Source organism: Ammodytes marinus (genome assembly GCF_949987685.1).
Source record: "Ammodytes marinus genome assembly, chromosome: 1".
Taxonomy (NCBI): Eukaryota; Metazoa; Chordata; class Actinopteri; order Uranoscopiformes; family Ammodytidae; genus Ammodytes; species Ammodytes marinus.
Genome location: NC_137230.1, coordinates 5,283,240 through 5,299,101, shown reverse-complemented (window position 1 = coordinate 5,299,101; position 15,862 = coordinate 5,283,240). Strand labels below are relative to the sequence as shown.

Sequence of the window (15,862 nt, the reverse complement as noted above, 5' to 3'; positions counted from 1 at the left end):
AATTACAGACTGGGTGGATTCGTAGTGTATAGTGTATCGAGTACTGTCATGAGTGTTTATCCCTTGTCAGAAAGAGTGTAAGAGTTTTTTTTTTTTTTTTTTTTTATTAATTATTACAGTATTTTAGTACTTATTGTATTATTACTTCTGTATTCCTGTGCTATTTCAACTAGTACTATTGTACTTTATTTTTTATTTTTATTATTATATATATATAATAATGATAATAATAATTATTGTAATATATAATTATTATATATATAATGGTATAATATGTGTGTGTATATATATATATATATATATATATTTTTTTTTTATATGTTATTCATATGCATTTAATTGTACATCAAGAGGGGGGGTGGGTCGGGGAGATATAGATATATTTCAATGTTTATTTTGTAATTGTTTTTTATAATGTAAAAACTCAATAAAAAGAAGTTTAAAAAAAAATAAATACACCTTAAATAAGTAATTGTCTAATGGATTTGTCTTGCATTACAGTTTATGAGATATATATCAATGGCACAATTCACCCCATGGTATTCTCTCCAACCGCACAACTTACACCACACCAGGGGCAAGTTGTGCATCAAGACAACTTTTTTTCCGAAAGCTTTATTTCTTCTACAGTTTATTCCAGATCCAAAGTTTTTATTGCCAGGGATGCACAACACCCTGAAATATATGTACATATTTGAGTTGGAGACTTTACTGTCAAGGCCTTACTTTAAAGTCACTTTGAGTGAAAAGTTGCACAACTTGGGCCACTCTCCCCTATATTTTTTTTAAATTGAAACGCATGGAGGGGATGCGTCCCCCGTAACAGTAAAAACAGTACATGGGTCGAAACACTTAAAGGCCTACTTCACCGGTTTGAATATGAAGGTGTATTGAATTCTGAGATCCTATGTAGTATAAATGTGCGAAAAAAATTTAAATCGGTTCATCCTAGCCTGAGAAAAGGCAGAAAGAGTGTTTTTTTTAACCCTATATTTCTCTTTCTCGTGACATCACAGAAAGAGAAATATAGGGTTAAAAAAAACTTACTTTGTAAATATTACTGTGATGTCACAGTAAAATACATCACAGTAATATTTACAAAGTAAGTTTTTTTCTAACCCTATATTTCTCTTTCTGTGATGTCACGAGAAAGAGAAATATAGGGTTAAAAAAAACACTCTTTCTGCCTTTTCTCAGGCTAGGATGAACCGATTTCAATTTTTTTCGCACATTTATACTACATCGGATCTCAGAATTCAATACACCTTCATATTCAAACCGGTGAAGTAGGCCTTTAAATATCCCTCCTAATTGTTTATATTCATTCCCCAATTATTAATAATAACACCCCTACAGTGGACCATACCATCTTAAACTTGCCGACGTTCGGCTGGCCTACGTTTTCAATGTGCAGAAAGTTTTGAACAATAAAGTAGAATAAATATTTGAATGCAATACAGAATGCCTCAGTGCCTTACTGATTTATATTCCATTAGATGTGTGTCAATGGGAGCTAGTTGTCTTTTCCTTAACATGTCCACCATAAATTAATACAGAAGACACAAATTACTGCATAAAAATTAACCAGAATGCACAAAATGAAGTGTTTGAACCTCAAATTTTTCTGGGGGACTACCCCCAGACCCCTGCTTTTAATGTGTCCCCCACAATGTTGAAATGAAACCTAGCCCTTCATTAATTAATTAAAATGTGTTAATTACACATTACTGGATGCAGACCAATACATGAAAACTGTAAAGACGCAACCTGGCCATAGAAATGATTTAAGTTTTTTAATTTTTTTTCCTTCGGCGGCCCTCGGTCCAATGTTGGGTTCCTAAATTGGCCCTCAGCTATCAAAAGTTTGAGAACCCCTGCTCTAGGCCCTCCTACCACCCAAAACCAAAGCTTAAAACAACCAAATGAGATGGCAAACTAGACCATACATTTGACAGAAATCCCATTGTGGTCTGTGTCTATGTGTGTAATCTAATTGACTGACCAGGATATCAGTGCTGGCGATGCAGCTGAGCCTGAGGTACTCCACTGCTCTCTGCTGCAGCTCCACGTCAGCGTTGCGGAGCTGGCTGTCGGAGCGCAGCACCTCCTGGATGGTGGCCTTCACCTCAGGGAACAGGTTGATGAACTTGATGTAGGCAGACAGCAGCAGGGCGCGCGTGGGAACGGAGCACAGGTGGAACTTATAGTGGAGGAGGTTGAACTGGACCAGAGGACTGCAGGAGAAGAAGACAGAGAGCCAGGATTAGGTTCAGCTCTGGATCATTTCAATCATTACTCCCCATTAGGGTTAGCCTGGCACAGCCCGCCTACATACTGTACTTCCGCTCAATTTTAATTTCCCTTCAGTAGTCAGTCTGGGTCTGCGGTATATTCTTTGGTTTTCTCCGGCCAGATTTCTGACGGTCCAATCAGCGAACAGAGGGAGTAGCTCAGAAGCCGGCGCATGACAGAGGTCACGACCAAACAATATGCGATTGGTTGGCAGATCCAGAGTGGCACTGGGCACATCCAATAGTTTTAAACTTCAACATACATCCGCCTTCAAGTGAGTATACATTTTTCAATTGAGCAATTCCAGACCTGTTGTACAAATGAAATTAAGTACGTCTGGTAGGAACAGGCTACATTAGGGTTAGGAGGTATTAATGTTTTGCTGTATACTGGGGTATTAAAAACATAGCAACGGTAATCCTTTAATAACCATGGAAACATCATAAAATAAATATTTTTTTTTTACACTGTGTGAACGTACCTGGTACTTATTGTTTTGGTACCTACTCCATCAAGGTTCCGAAAAGTACGTACTAAACGTAGATTGGTCAGAGATCATTAGATTAAAGAAATTGGTGTTGCAGCATTTGTTTAAAGGTTTAGTTACCCAAATAACAAAATACATATTATCTTACTTACCGTAAGCCTGATCTTATCTAAACATGAAAATAGTCTTGGTTTAGTTAAAAAGTATTTCAGTCTTGGTTTAGTTAAAAGGAATAGTCATTTGTTTAGGTACTGGGGGAGGGGGGATAGCTGATCATCTGATGGTCTTATTACAACTATAGGCAAGTTGTAGACAAAAATGTATTTCTTAAATGAACAAACCAGCCCTTTAAAGAACAAACAGGAACAATTAGCTCGACTCAGGCAGAAAGAAGCTAATCCTTAGAACAGTGGCTTGTACTGTGTGGATGCTGGTTGTACCTGGAGCGTGGGTCACCAGCAATCAGGTTACCAAACTCTCCCAGGATGTAACCCCCGACCTTCACCAGGTTCTCATGGCAGGCAGGAGCCTGGAGCGCCTACAAGAGGTAACAAAGTACAACAGTACTGGGTTAGGAACGCACACAACCATCTCCTGGAAGATTTGGAGTGGAACAGCCAACGTTGTCCATGTGGACTTCACGGTCCTGAAACAAGGATACCATCCCTCACTGGGTAGGCTCCTTGAGCAAGTGTAATCAGGCCACAGGGTTATTCTTTTGATTGACACTGGGAAAACATGGCTTCAAATCAAAAGCTATTGATACCTGCCAATGAAGACTGACTAGATATTTCAATTTGATTGATATTTTTTATTTTTCCCATTGATTATTTTACTGCACACACAGTGCAGGCTTACTGTAAAGCAAGTCATAGTAAGGCACTACATGACAAAATAAATGCATTACACCTTTACTTGCATGCAGAGCAAACAAAGAATTGAACATAGGCTTATTTAGCTGCTACCTATACATTTTTCTCAAATGCCTGAAAGCGCTCAGGAGATGTATAGGGTTGATTCTTAGGGGTTAGAGTCATGAGTGTCACGGCCATTTTCTGACTGGCTCCTCCCCACAGAGATAGAAGAAAGACTAGACTGTAGCACACATGTAGTTCTCTTGTAGCCCATATAAAACTGCTTTCTAGTAAAAGTGTCACTATAACACAGTTGAGACAGATAGCAAAAGGGTTCACAGTTCAAACTGACAGTCAGGCTAGGCCATCAATCCTTTCTTGCATTTACCTCAAAGACGGTCTTGGCAGCGTAGCCTTGGACATCGTCTTGGTTGATGACGATCTGGATGACCCGGTACCACACCTCCTCACTGACGTAGTCCCCAGCAAAGCGGATGAGGTTGAGGATGGTGTCCACGTACCAGGTGTAGTCCACAGCGTATTTCTCAGCCAGGATAGCCACCTTCAACACCTGAGGAAGAGAAGAGACTGAGGGGTGAGGATGAGAGCAGAACACAGAGTAGATAGTAGCAGGTAAAAAGTGTAACAGGCCTGAGCTTATGGCTGTTTTCGAACAGCCATACTAACGTCCTCCCTCCTACATACTCAACATCTATATACTACATACTGTCTACTTAAAGATCGATTGTGTATGCGAGGTGCATTGAAACATTCACACTGAAGTATACTCAAGCAATAAAGAATTTCTTATTATAAGATTCTGGACGTTTATACGCAGTTTAGCGTATTACCGCCCTCCATTTTTACATACAGTCCTGTGTTGTGCAGGAAATGCAGAATTGTAAATAAAGAATTTTAAAAAAAACTTCCTTGCTGTTTGAAAAGACGCAATGCATTCTGGGTAGAGTAGGAGTAGTAACCTATCGATCCATAACCAAAATCTTCCCGGAAGTTAGTACTTATCCGGGCATTTCTCGCCTACCAAAACTCGCATACACAACCGTCGCATACTCAAATTGACGTCAAAATGAGTATGAGTAGGACGTTAGTATGGCTTTCCTAACACAGCCTCAGTGTGATGATGACCCACTATCTCCTCTCTGATGGAGTAGTCTGCAGTCTCCAGGTAGCTCAGCATCTCGGCCACGATCTGCTTGGAGTTGCTTCGGTCACACATGGCGTAGAGCAGATCCACGGCCCGCTGGCGCACACTCACATCTCGCTCTGTCTGCAGAGAAAATAAAACGTGAATATATATGGTATATTAAAGACAAAATGGCCACCATAAACACTGGAAAGAAACCAGGAAGTGCCTGTGACGGCTGGTTTCCTTCCAGTATGTATTTAAGTCTAAAATGACATAAGGTGTAAAAAATATGGAGCGCAACATAGCACAGTTAATAAACAAGTCGCCAACAAGCACACAGGGGCGTTTAGTGATGTTTTAAAGTGTATCTTTTGACTTGCTCCCCCCCTTGATAACCAGTGTTTGAGCTAAGCTAACCTGGATGAGAGACCTTTGTCCATTTCTTCCATTAAAAATGCACGCAGTTACAGTACTAGTAAAAAAAATAAAAAAAATAAACTATTCCTTTCAAACAGAACGATGTAAGGGGTCTGACCTTCAGAGAGTTGATGACAGTGTCCATATGTGTCTTGACCGCCTCGTGAGAGAACTCGGAGCTGGCCAGTGTGCACATGCTCTCCAGAGCCAGGTAACGCAGGTTGGTCTCCCTGTGCAGCAGGAACTGGCCCAGCTGGTTGCAGGCTCGTACCAACAGAGTGGGCTCACTGAGAGACAAGACACAACAGGGAGATGTACTGTGTCAAAATGCAAACACGCATTCTACATCCAATAACCAACAATTGCTACGCAACACTGGACTGTGAACCAACAGCTGGGTCTGCCCTCTTGTCTTGTACAATCACCATTGACTAAAAGCTTATACAGTCATCCAATGGTAAAAATGCCCAGAACCATTAATCAGATTACCACCGGATTTGTATCGTGCACACACAGGTCACACAGGTAGTGGATCGTGAGGCTGTACTGTATTATTCTATATTCACTGATTTTGACAAAAAGTCATTTTGACAAGAAACATTCTCCAGAATTGCTGACTCTACTTTTAAATGAAGGAGGTCTTGACCGACCTGTCATGGTGGATGATGAGGGTGATGGCTTCAAACAGGACCGCGTTCTTTGCGTTGGAGTGCTGGACCTTCTTGGACTTGGGCGGCTCCTGGGCTTTGTTGAGGATGGTCTCCAGACATTCAGTCAGACGACTGCGCAGCGAGGCGTCCTCTGCAACAACAAACCACTGTGTTCTGAACACCTAGCAGCTTTTACGCTAACTCTTCCACAAACCTTTACTGTAAGCGCTTTATTACATGAAACCTAACTAACCTGGCCTCATAAAGTGGGCTGATCATCTGCCATCGCACAAGGTTGCCGGTAGGACCATGTCGCTACGGGCAACATGGCCCATCCCTAATCACTAGTTCTTTACACTGATGTCTCCTGCTGAAGCACACAACTAGTACTGTAGCGTACCTGGGGGAGGGTAGCACTGGAGCAGCCGCAGCAGTTTGACACACAGCCACGGCGCAGCGACAAAGTAGTACGTGTAGTCCTGGAGGTCGATGGATGCTGACGTCACGATCTGGGAGAGAGCAGGAACAGTAGAAGTCAAGAAATTAGTGGATACACAGTAAGTCTCAGGTGTTTGTGTGTTGAAGATAAGTGTGGTGAAATATTACAGACAGAGACACACACACACACACACCCTGCTGAGCCGGGCTATAGCCAGAGCGATGGATGTTTTGAAGTCGTCTGGACTCTTCTGGGCCAGGGCGGTAATAAGACTGGCGGCTGCTGTCACCACTCCCTGAAAAAAACAGACATATTTAAGAATGTAACAACTCTTGCACAATATTTCATCATCATAGACCTGGTTCACTTCCAACATGAGAGATAGCGAGCGGGCCAAACAATACATACGCTGCGTCCAAAACTAAGACTGATACTCAATGGCCGTTTATTTGACTTGTGCGTCTCGCACTCTGTTATACAGTCTATGGTCTCACACAACAGAGACTGTGTTATATCATATGTAGCTGTCTGCTATGTCTATGGATTGAACAGACAGATCCAATTCGATTTAGAACATTTTGAGTCAGGACACACTTTTTTGCCAGCTGTGAGCAACTTCGCAACATTGCATTGAGGGGGAATAGTTTGAATCGACAGCACACTTGAAAATGAAGCATTCTTAGTCTGCTTTGAGTATTCCAAACCTGCTCAGAATGACTATGCAGTATAGAGTGGGGATGTGTGGGTCCAGTCTTACCAGGTGCAGATCATTAAGCAGATGGACCACTCGGGCCGTCCATTCCCCCATGGGCACCAGGTCAGGAGACGTCCTGTTGAGCCGGAGCAGACACAGGGCTGCACTCTGCTTCACGCTGTCCATGTTGTCCTTCATGGAACCGAGCCTAGTACAACATCATTTATCTGAATCTGACGCAGGCGTAATATAAAAATTCAAATGCTCATTTTCTTATTTTAAAAGGTCACATATTATGCTCATTTTCAGGTTCAAAATTGTATTTGGTTTGAATGGTGTATAGTATCCAAAAATAATAATTATATTTCTGACAGTGCCATAGCTGAATGTCGTCTTTTCAGCCTCGGTCTGAAACGCTTCGTTTTAGAGCCTGTCTCTTTAAGCCCCGCCTTCGAAAAAACAGAGAAATTGTTGTTTTTTTCTCATACTTTAGGGAATCTCTAGTTATGCCCAGGGAACCATATTAAAAAAAATTAGAAAGGGCGTTCATACATAATAGGTGACCATTCAGGCAGTCAGTTCAAATCCATATAAAGTCAAAAGTCAAAGTCAAAATTATTTCTATAGCACATTTAAAAACAACATCAGTTGACCAAAGTGCTGTACAAGATACAATACAAAATAACATATAAGATACATGAAAAAAAAAGTGTCATTGTCACAACTTGAGTTAAAGGCCAATGCAACAAAAGTGAGTCTTCAGCAACGTATACATATGCATTGAGGTTAAAGTACAAACCCTGCCACCAGGATTTTGGGAATGTCCGAAGCGAAGGCCTCTGCCATCTCCCTGCTGCCCACGTTAGCGATGCAGTGCAGGGCCAGGTTCATGAAGGTGGAGTTGCGGCTGGCCAGGTCATTCTTGATGCCATTGTTGATCAGACGGATGAGGTCGCTGTTAGAGTTGACCAGCACTGAGATGAACAGGTAGCCCTGAGAGAGGAGGGCCATGCCAGCGGAGGAAAAGGAGAAAAACATTCATGCCAGGTTATTTCTACACACCTTAGTTCACAGTAGACATAGTTGCACGATACATGATCAACAAGCTTCAAACTTAAATCCCCTGTAAAACCTAAATCCACAGAATCCTTCCCACTATGTCATTTGGGGAGTTAGCATGATAGTAAGCATTTGAAAAAGAGTTAGACATATTTATCAATCCAAAGATATAGTCATTTTAGTTTGATGTGCTTTACTGAAATTCGGTTTAGATGAGGCGGACTATGCTCTGGTTGTTATTACACAATAAGTATTGTGAACCAATCAACGCAGTTCGCTGCCCGGAAGTTCTATTAAAACCGTTGGCATGGAGACTGTGTGATACGGCTACGCCCACACAGTCCTGTCAACTGGTCTAGACAAGAGAAAAGCAACTACAGGTAGGCTAATACGTGAGGCTTCATACAGGACAAAGCTGGGCCAAACTGCTTTACATCCACTATAATGACTGTGCCAATCATGATATGTGATTAGCACACGAGTGAGTGTGTGTGTGTGTGTGTGTGTGTGTGTGTGTGTGTGTGTGTGTTTCTGTGTTTCTGTGCCAGTTACTGCTACTACTGTTGCCCGGCACATTCTTGGTTTTTTGCGGACGCAATGTTTGGGATGGATTCTACGCACACACCTTTATAAATGAGGCCCCAGGTTTCCAGAGAAGCTTTGAGATAATAATTGAACATTGAGCACAGACTTACAATTTGTTTCTCTGTGTACTTGTTGGAGCTGAGGAGGTTGACCGCCTCCATGTGTCCAAAGTCGATGTCATGGCCCAGGAGGAAGATGAAGAGCAGCTTGCACACGTACTTCTTTTTACTGTAGCCATCTAGAGCCTTGTCTCCTATACACACACACACACACACACACACACACACACACACACACACACACACACACACACACACACACACACACACACACACACACACACACACACACACACACACACACACACACACACACACACACACACACACACACACACACACACACACACACATTTGAATGTATATGTGAAGTTACAAACGCAAGGATATTTCAGTTGGATCTGCATCGCCTTGTAAGTGCTGTGTCGGCGCTATGGAAAAGCCTTCAGTGATTTGATACCAAACTGGTGAGTAATGGAGGGAGGGGAAGGCAGGGTGTATGCAGTTCAGATGATCCCAATAGTAAGAGCCAAATAATCCAAACAAAGTATTGATTAGGAAGCTTCAGAGCTGCCCCAGCCCTGCTACACTCAACTCCCCTACAACAGCCTACATGAGTGTTGTGTCCTTAGTAAAGACAACATTTCTGTCCAATATACTGTAGCTACGAGGAAGTTTCCCTAACACTTTCATTCGAATCACTGGTGTGAGTCACTGATTGGTGTCTTGTAAATTTGTATTGAAAGTCAGAAATAAAAGACCAGTACAAACAACTGGGCTTTTGAGTTTTATTCTTAATACATAGTAAATCCAGAATCAAATCACTAGAGTGGGGTTCAAGTGCAGCTGAAAGGCAGAAAGCTGTCTGACCAAAATAACATAAAGCAAAGGAGAATTTAGAGGAATAGTTCTATATTTTTAACACGTTTTGTCATTTTAAAACGAAATACATACTGGATGGAAACCGGAGTGTTTAGTGATGTTGTAAAGTTTATCTTTTGACCTGCTCCCCTTGACTACCAGTGTATGAGCTAAGCTAACCTGGACGAGCGACTTTAGCCCCTTTCTGTAACAGGATTGTATTTCTGTCACCTGTTCTTGAGCCGGAGATTGAGGCTAAAAAAAAAATAAAAAATGTTGAACTATTCCTTTAAGGAGTGAGATGTGAGCCTGGTTCTCATAACTGGCCATTCATCCTTGGCATACTGTCTGCAACAGAGTTTCATAATGAGCTGTCAATAGTGTATCAATCTTAGCTATAACTTCACGGGCATACAGTGCAATGTTGGGTGCAATGCCTCTTTAAACCTGTTACAAAAACTTGAGTCAAATAGCACTTTAATACACACATTTATTCCATGACAATCAGGAAGCATTTTTTCCAGATTGTCTTTTTTTTTTTTTGCTAAAAGGAATTTCATGTGACAAATATTTCAGTGATTGGTTGATATTGTGCTAATGCTGATCACACGTTTGCCTATTCCTGGAGAGAATGGACTATGGTTATGTTGGTCAGCATTTGAATTCCTTGTTTTATTTGTTTTGTCATGACATCAGACCCCCGTACCAAAGGTCAAACTGTTTTGCCTAAGGTTAGATGCACAACAGAAGTTCTAACTGAACTGCCAGGCATACGCATGGCACTAAAACCAATCAATTTGCTTGAAACTAAGTGTCCAACAGCATCTGAAACACCCTCCCTCCATACCTTTCCAGCATTGAGTTTGGTGTGGCCTAGGCCGTCAATTTTCAACTTCATTTATAAACAAGCACACACACACACACACACACGCACGCGCACACACACACACACACACACACACACACACACACACACACACACACAAACACACACACACACACAGCTGAAAAAAACTGTACAAAGCTTGGCATAATGCAGGGACAGAAGAGCGAAAATAGGGGAATGTGCTGCAGTGTACGCAGGTCAGTATGCCAGGCCACTGTGGGCAGCAGAGAGGAAGGGCAGATTCATTCTGGAGCAAACTAATTATAGGCAGAAGGGTAACAGGTGGCAGGAGGAAAAACAACATGACAGGAGATCCTAACAGACACGTTTAACACAGTGAGGTGTGGAGAAAGAAGCTGCGGAGAAGCTGAAAAGGGCCAGAGACACAGACAGATAGAGGAGTGAGCCAGGCGGGTTCACGGGAAAACTTGTGTCATGGAAGGCAGTGGTTTAATTTCCATCAACACAATACATCAGTCTGTCAACCCAGAGCCCTCCATGACATATGCCCTGCGTTTCAATCCCCATACTTTCAGCTATTTAGTATGCTAGAAAGAGATTAAGGATGTCCCAATTCTTTTTAGTGTTGAAATCAGCATGCTTTTTTGGGTGCATCGGAAGTGACACACACACAGTCACATCGACGGAGCCTCCGTATGAAAACACAGGGTTGAGATGGATGTATAACAAGAGGCAGGATCAAGGTGCAATGTTATGATGAAATAAATCGTCCCAAGTATGCCTACTGCATGCTAAGTGCTAACGAGATTATTTTTTATAATCAGATGTAGTATGTAGAATAGAAAATAAGAAAGAGTATGCGATTTGGAAAGCGGCGACGATTCCCTGTTTGGAAGAGCTATTCACCTACCTTTAAATTTGGACCGGATGTTGGCCAGTTCTTTGTTTATCCTCTTGATCTCAGCCTCTTTACTTTTACCTGCAAACACAGAGACGAGGGAGAAAGTTAAATAGAGCATCATTCAACCTCATTTACACAGTTGTTCATCACAATGGAAGACCATATGTCACTCAATGCAATGTGATGGCTCTTGTATGTGTTGTTATAAAAGGACGGTGGAGCTAGACATGGAGGCCACTTTGTTAGACAGGCCTTTTCTTAGGTATGCACTGGATAAGACCTATAATGTTCGTGGTACAGATTCCACAAGATGCTGGGTTAATTACTTTGAGATTGTGGTCCATGATGACATGACAGCATCATCACACAGTTGCTGCACATTACACATAGTCTATTCTACATTTCAGTGGAAAAGGGGGGCTGTGGCGAAGTGGATAGGGTGGTGGACCCGCAACTGAAGGGTCAGTGGTTCGATCCCCCGTCTCCCCGCCACATGTCCAAGTGTCCCTGAGCAAAACACTGAACCCCGATAGTTAGCCAGCACCCTGCGTGGTGTATGAATGTGTGCTCCAGTTGTAAGTCGCTTTGGATAAAAGCGTCTGCTAAATGACATGTAATGTAATGTAATGTAAAAATGCATTGCTATGGAAACAGTTAAGGCATGCACACAGTGACAGTACAGACAGCTGCTGACAGGACTGGTGGAGCGACAAGACAACGTGTAGATCTGTGTGAGCCTTGTGTGGTGGCCATGACTGGAGGACTCCCATACAAAATACAATGCTATGTCGCCGTAAACGTGTCATACATGTTAGCCAATGTTGCAATACCTTCCAAAAAAAAACTCAAAACTAGAAAGATATAGTCACCAGTCAGTATTACCTGTGGTAGGCTTCTATCTTATTAAGCGGTAATGAAGATGTGCATTTAGGTGTCTTTATTGCAAGATGTCTGTTTCCCCATGCTGTTTTCTCGTAGTTGTGAGATAACCAAGATATCAACAAGATATTTATTTAGACTATATCCTAATTATGGGATGTAAAGCTTTAATATCTGTAGTTTTAATTTGTAATATATCTCCCAGGTATTTCTCAACACCAAACTGCTTCTCATCTGCTTCTAAGCGTAGTATAGAGAGCATTCACAGGCCTTTTGTTTTCCACAAAAACAAAACTTTACAAATGTTCTAGACAGAATGAGTAGGCCTAATCATAACTATCAACCCCAAACCCATTGTGACTCTTTCGCAGCCTCTTGTCTTCCCCCAAAAATGTTTTAAAATGTCTAAGACAGTGAATATATTTCAGTAATATTTATCAATGTAATTTTTTAAATAACTCCCTGGAATTTCAATCTGTCAAAACCAAACTACCCTTCATCTGTTTATGATAGGCCTATTTAGAGAAGCTTTCGCAGCCTCGTTTAACAGAAAAACCTCTCCAAACGTCTTGAACAAAATCCGTACCAGTGAATAAGGTGTCCTTGAGAGTTATGAATGGCGTCCATAGATACAATGAATTATTAAAATGATTATTTAAGGCTTTTATTTTGTTTAGGCTACTCCGTGATTTTTGTACTCCCTGCTATTTCAACGTATCAACACCAAGCCACTTCTGGTGTGTTTAGGAAGTCATTATGAAGCTTTGACAGCCTCTTGTTTTCCAGACTTGACAGATAACAGTGTAGCGGGGCGGTCCACGCCCTTCTGCATGACGTTAGCAACGGGCGGCTAGCGGCTAATGTCTAGTTAATGACTTGTTAGCTGAGTTTCCATCCAAACCAACTTAAAAGCGTTCTAGCTTCCACTCCTCTGGAGAGGGACAGGATAGACTTGTTGACATGCCCAGCCCCGTCAGACCGCTAACACTGGTCAGCGTTGGAGCAGCTAGCTTGCTACTAGCCCAACCCAAACAAGAAGTGTGTATGAACGTGATAAACAAACTTACAGTTCCTGATGTCGGAGATGAACACAGCCAGGCCACGCATCCCGTCCCCTTTGGAGACCGCAGGCATTCTGCTCGCTGCCTGTCAATACGCCGCTCTATCCACTGTGATTAAAATAGCCTGACTATATAGGGGAACTTTGTTTTCAAAGTTTGCTAAGCGGCTAGCGAGCGCCGTACAGTGCAGGGAGCCCAGACGTGTGACGGAGGCAGGAGCCACACAGACGTCTGCGTCCCAATACCAAGCACGTCCTGAGCTACACTTCACCCTACTACAACCTCCAGGATGGCTGCGTTCCATACATGTGCACAGCAAAAACAACTACCCTAATACTGGTGACATTGAAGACAAAAAATCAGCTGTTGTTGGATGCTTTAAAATGGATATAAAATAGAAGAATCAGAGAGTCTTAGGCTAGAGGCTAGGTTTTTTGAATGAAGTCACAGGTTAGAGGTGTAGTCAGTGATTCTGGAGAATGCATATCAAAAACATGTTTTGTCAAAATCGTGATAAGCTTACTCCTCACAATCCACTACCTCTCCGTTCTGCTTGTGTGTGTGCTGAAAATAAATCCAGGGTTAATACACAGCATAGGCTCCGTAAACAGGTAGGCCTATATAAACAAAGGGTAGCCTATGTAAACAAAGGAGGCCCATCATAGCTTGCAACATGCCAGTTTACAGAGCTTAGGCTGTGTATTAACACTGGATTCTTGTTCAGGGCAAATAGGGTTAGGGTGTGTGAGCCTACAGGTAGCGATCATGAGGAGATATTCACAGATTTTGTGGGTTTCTTTTAGGATGGATGATGCTCCTGCCCTTTTTGGTTCAGGATGTTGAATCTGAATTCAAACCAGTGTATTTAACCTGATGGCTAATGGGAAATCCACACTTTCACTCGGGTCATAGCATGGGCCTTTGAGTGGCCTTTCAGGTGCCCGTCTTGTGTGACCTCGTGAATAAACTAAGCATTTTTGCATGGTGGCACCCTATGTTACCCTACCCTAGCATGTGTCTTCTATGTCCATGCACCATTTTTTTTATTTTTTTTTTAAGATAATTTTTTGCCATTTTCAAGCTTTATTGGATAGTACAAAGTTTAAATGGGGAGAGAGAGAGAGAGGGGTTGTGTCCTGCAGTAGCCTAATGGTCCACGGGTCAGATTTGAACCCGCGACCACTGCAACGAAGGCCGGAGCCGATATGGTACACGCTCTATCCACTACACAACCGGAGCGCCCCAACCATGTACCATTTTTGCAGGTCACATCAGAGGGACATTTGAACAGCTGTATAGGCTAATACTTGTGCGAGTCTGTGCAAGTCCTAACTGAGAAAGCAACAATACAATCTGAAAAGTTAAGTTAATAATTTTTATAGTTTTTTTTCTTCATATTTCTATTGGTAGTTCTTGTTATGGTTGTTGATGTGCAGTAACTGAAATGCTGCACATTCTTTTTATTTACTGTCTCTGACTAAATTGATATGCACCTATTTGCCATACCTGATTCATATTTCTTCTCTGTTGCTAGTGTATATTTAATTTTTTGGAATAATCTGAGTCTTCCCTAAACATCAACAAAAAAGCAAATTTAGACAGCTATGAACTGTACGACAAAACACACACACACACACACACAACACAGACACAATTGTATCCTCTATGCAGGCATTTTACAGACCAGTCTGCTAAGGCGTACTTGAAACATTGCTATTTTATCCATTGATTGGTTCCTTCTTCACAGCAGTCTCTTGGGCTCTGTTTAGATACGCCATTTCAAACCACATCTATCATCCATGTAAATGATTTCATAATGTTAAGGGGCATACTGTAGCATAATACAATTCACCAACAACAATGAACATGTGTGGTTTCAGAATAATTCCAAATGCATCATTCATGATAGCAATGATACTCAGTGCTCCACAAAAGCCCAGGCCCTGTAATTGTATAAACGGAAAGCAGATGGATCAAACTCTATGATTGGTTTTCATTAAGCTCATCAAAGGAGCAGAGGCTGCACCCAGGTCAGATTTACCTCTCACAGAAGCCATGCTGCAGATAGCTTGTTAGTGGTGAACCTGCACCAGTGATGTTCTGTCTTCTCAGAGGGTTGCTGAAGGTCAGATCTGCCTAGAAAATGTGTTTAAATATGCCAGGTCTCATATAGGGCCCTCCTAAAGACAGGCTTCCTGTCTCCTGCTATCATTACAATTACTCATGATAGATGCATTACTTACCGCATGGGGTCATTGGACTTAAAGTTTATTTTTAGTTTATTTTTTTCTCTGTTTGGATTCCAATACAGATGAAATAAACATTTATGCTGGTGTTATGTGTAGTTGTCAGGAGTGGAAATGAAACAATACATACACTGTAAATAACACGTGGGAAGAATACACTTTGAGTGGGTTAGTTGAGAAAAAACGGCAAGACCTGCAAGGCGTGCACTAGAAATACTGGAACAAATAGGCTTGTGATCTTGGGGCAAGTGGAAGGATGAGGTCATCACAATGCCAAATATATGTTTTTAAGACCTGTACATAGTATTTTTTGAATTATAGAATTAAAAAAGGGCTGTATCCAAAAAACTATTTGTAAAAACTTAATATGTTGTGAAGATGTAA

At 41.7% G+C, this 15,862-nt stretch overlaps 1 protein-coding gene across 1 annotated transcript in view; it reads right to left on the bottom strand.

Moving 5' to 3' along the window:
• Positions 1–13,430, bottom strand: part of LOC307254241 (AP-2 complex subunit alpha-2-like) — a 34,759-nt gene extending 21,329 nt beyond the window's left edge. Inside the window, exons 1-13 of the mRNA XM_080032537.1 lie at positions 13,239–13,430; positions 11,302–11,370; positions 8,735–8,877; positions 7,780–7,973; positions 7,044–7,188; positions 6,480–6,581; positions 6,248–6,356; positions 5,848–5,998; positions 5,316–5,484; positions 4,784–4,921; positions 4,022–4,204; positions 3,220–3,317; positions 2,003–2,234 (exon numbers count right to left, since the gene is read on the bottom strand). Of these exons, the coding sequence (XP_079888663.1) occupies positions 2,003–2,234; positions 3,220–3,317; positions 4,022–4,204; positions 4,784–4,921; positions 5,316–5,484; positions 5,848–5,998; positions 6,248–6,356; positions 6,480–6,581; positions 7,044–7,188; positions 7,780–7,973; positions 8,735–8,877; positions 11,302–11,370; positions 13,239–13,305 (1,800 nt within the window). The 5' untranslated portion in view covers positions 13,306–13,430. The remainder of the gene's footprint in view (positions 1–2,002; positions 2,235–3,219; positions 3,318–4,021; positions 4,205–4,783; positions 4,922–5,315; positions 5,485–5,847; positions 5,999–6,247; positions 6,357–6,479; positions 6,582–7,043; positions 7,189–7,779; positions 7,974–8,734; positions 8,878–11,301; positions 11,371–13,238) is intronic.
• Positions 13,431–15,862: the final 2,432 nt, after the last annotated feature.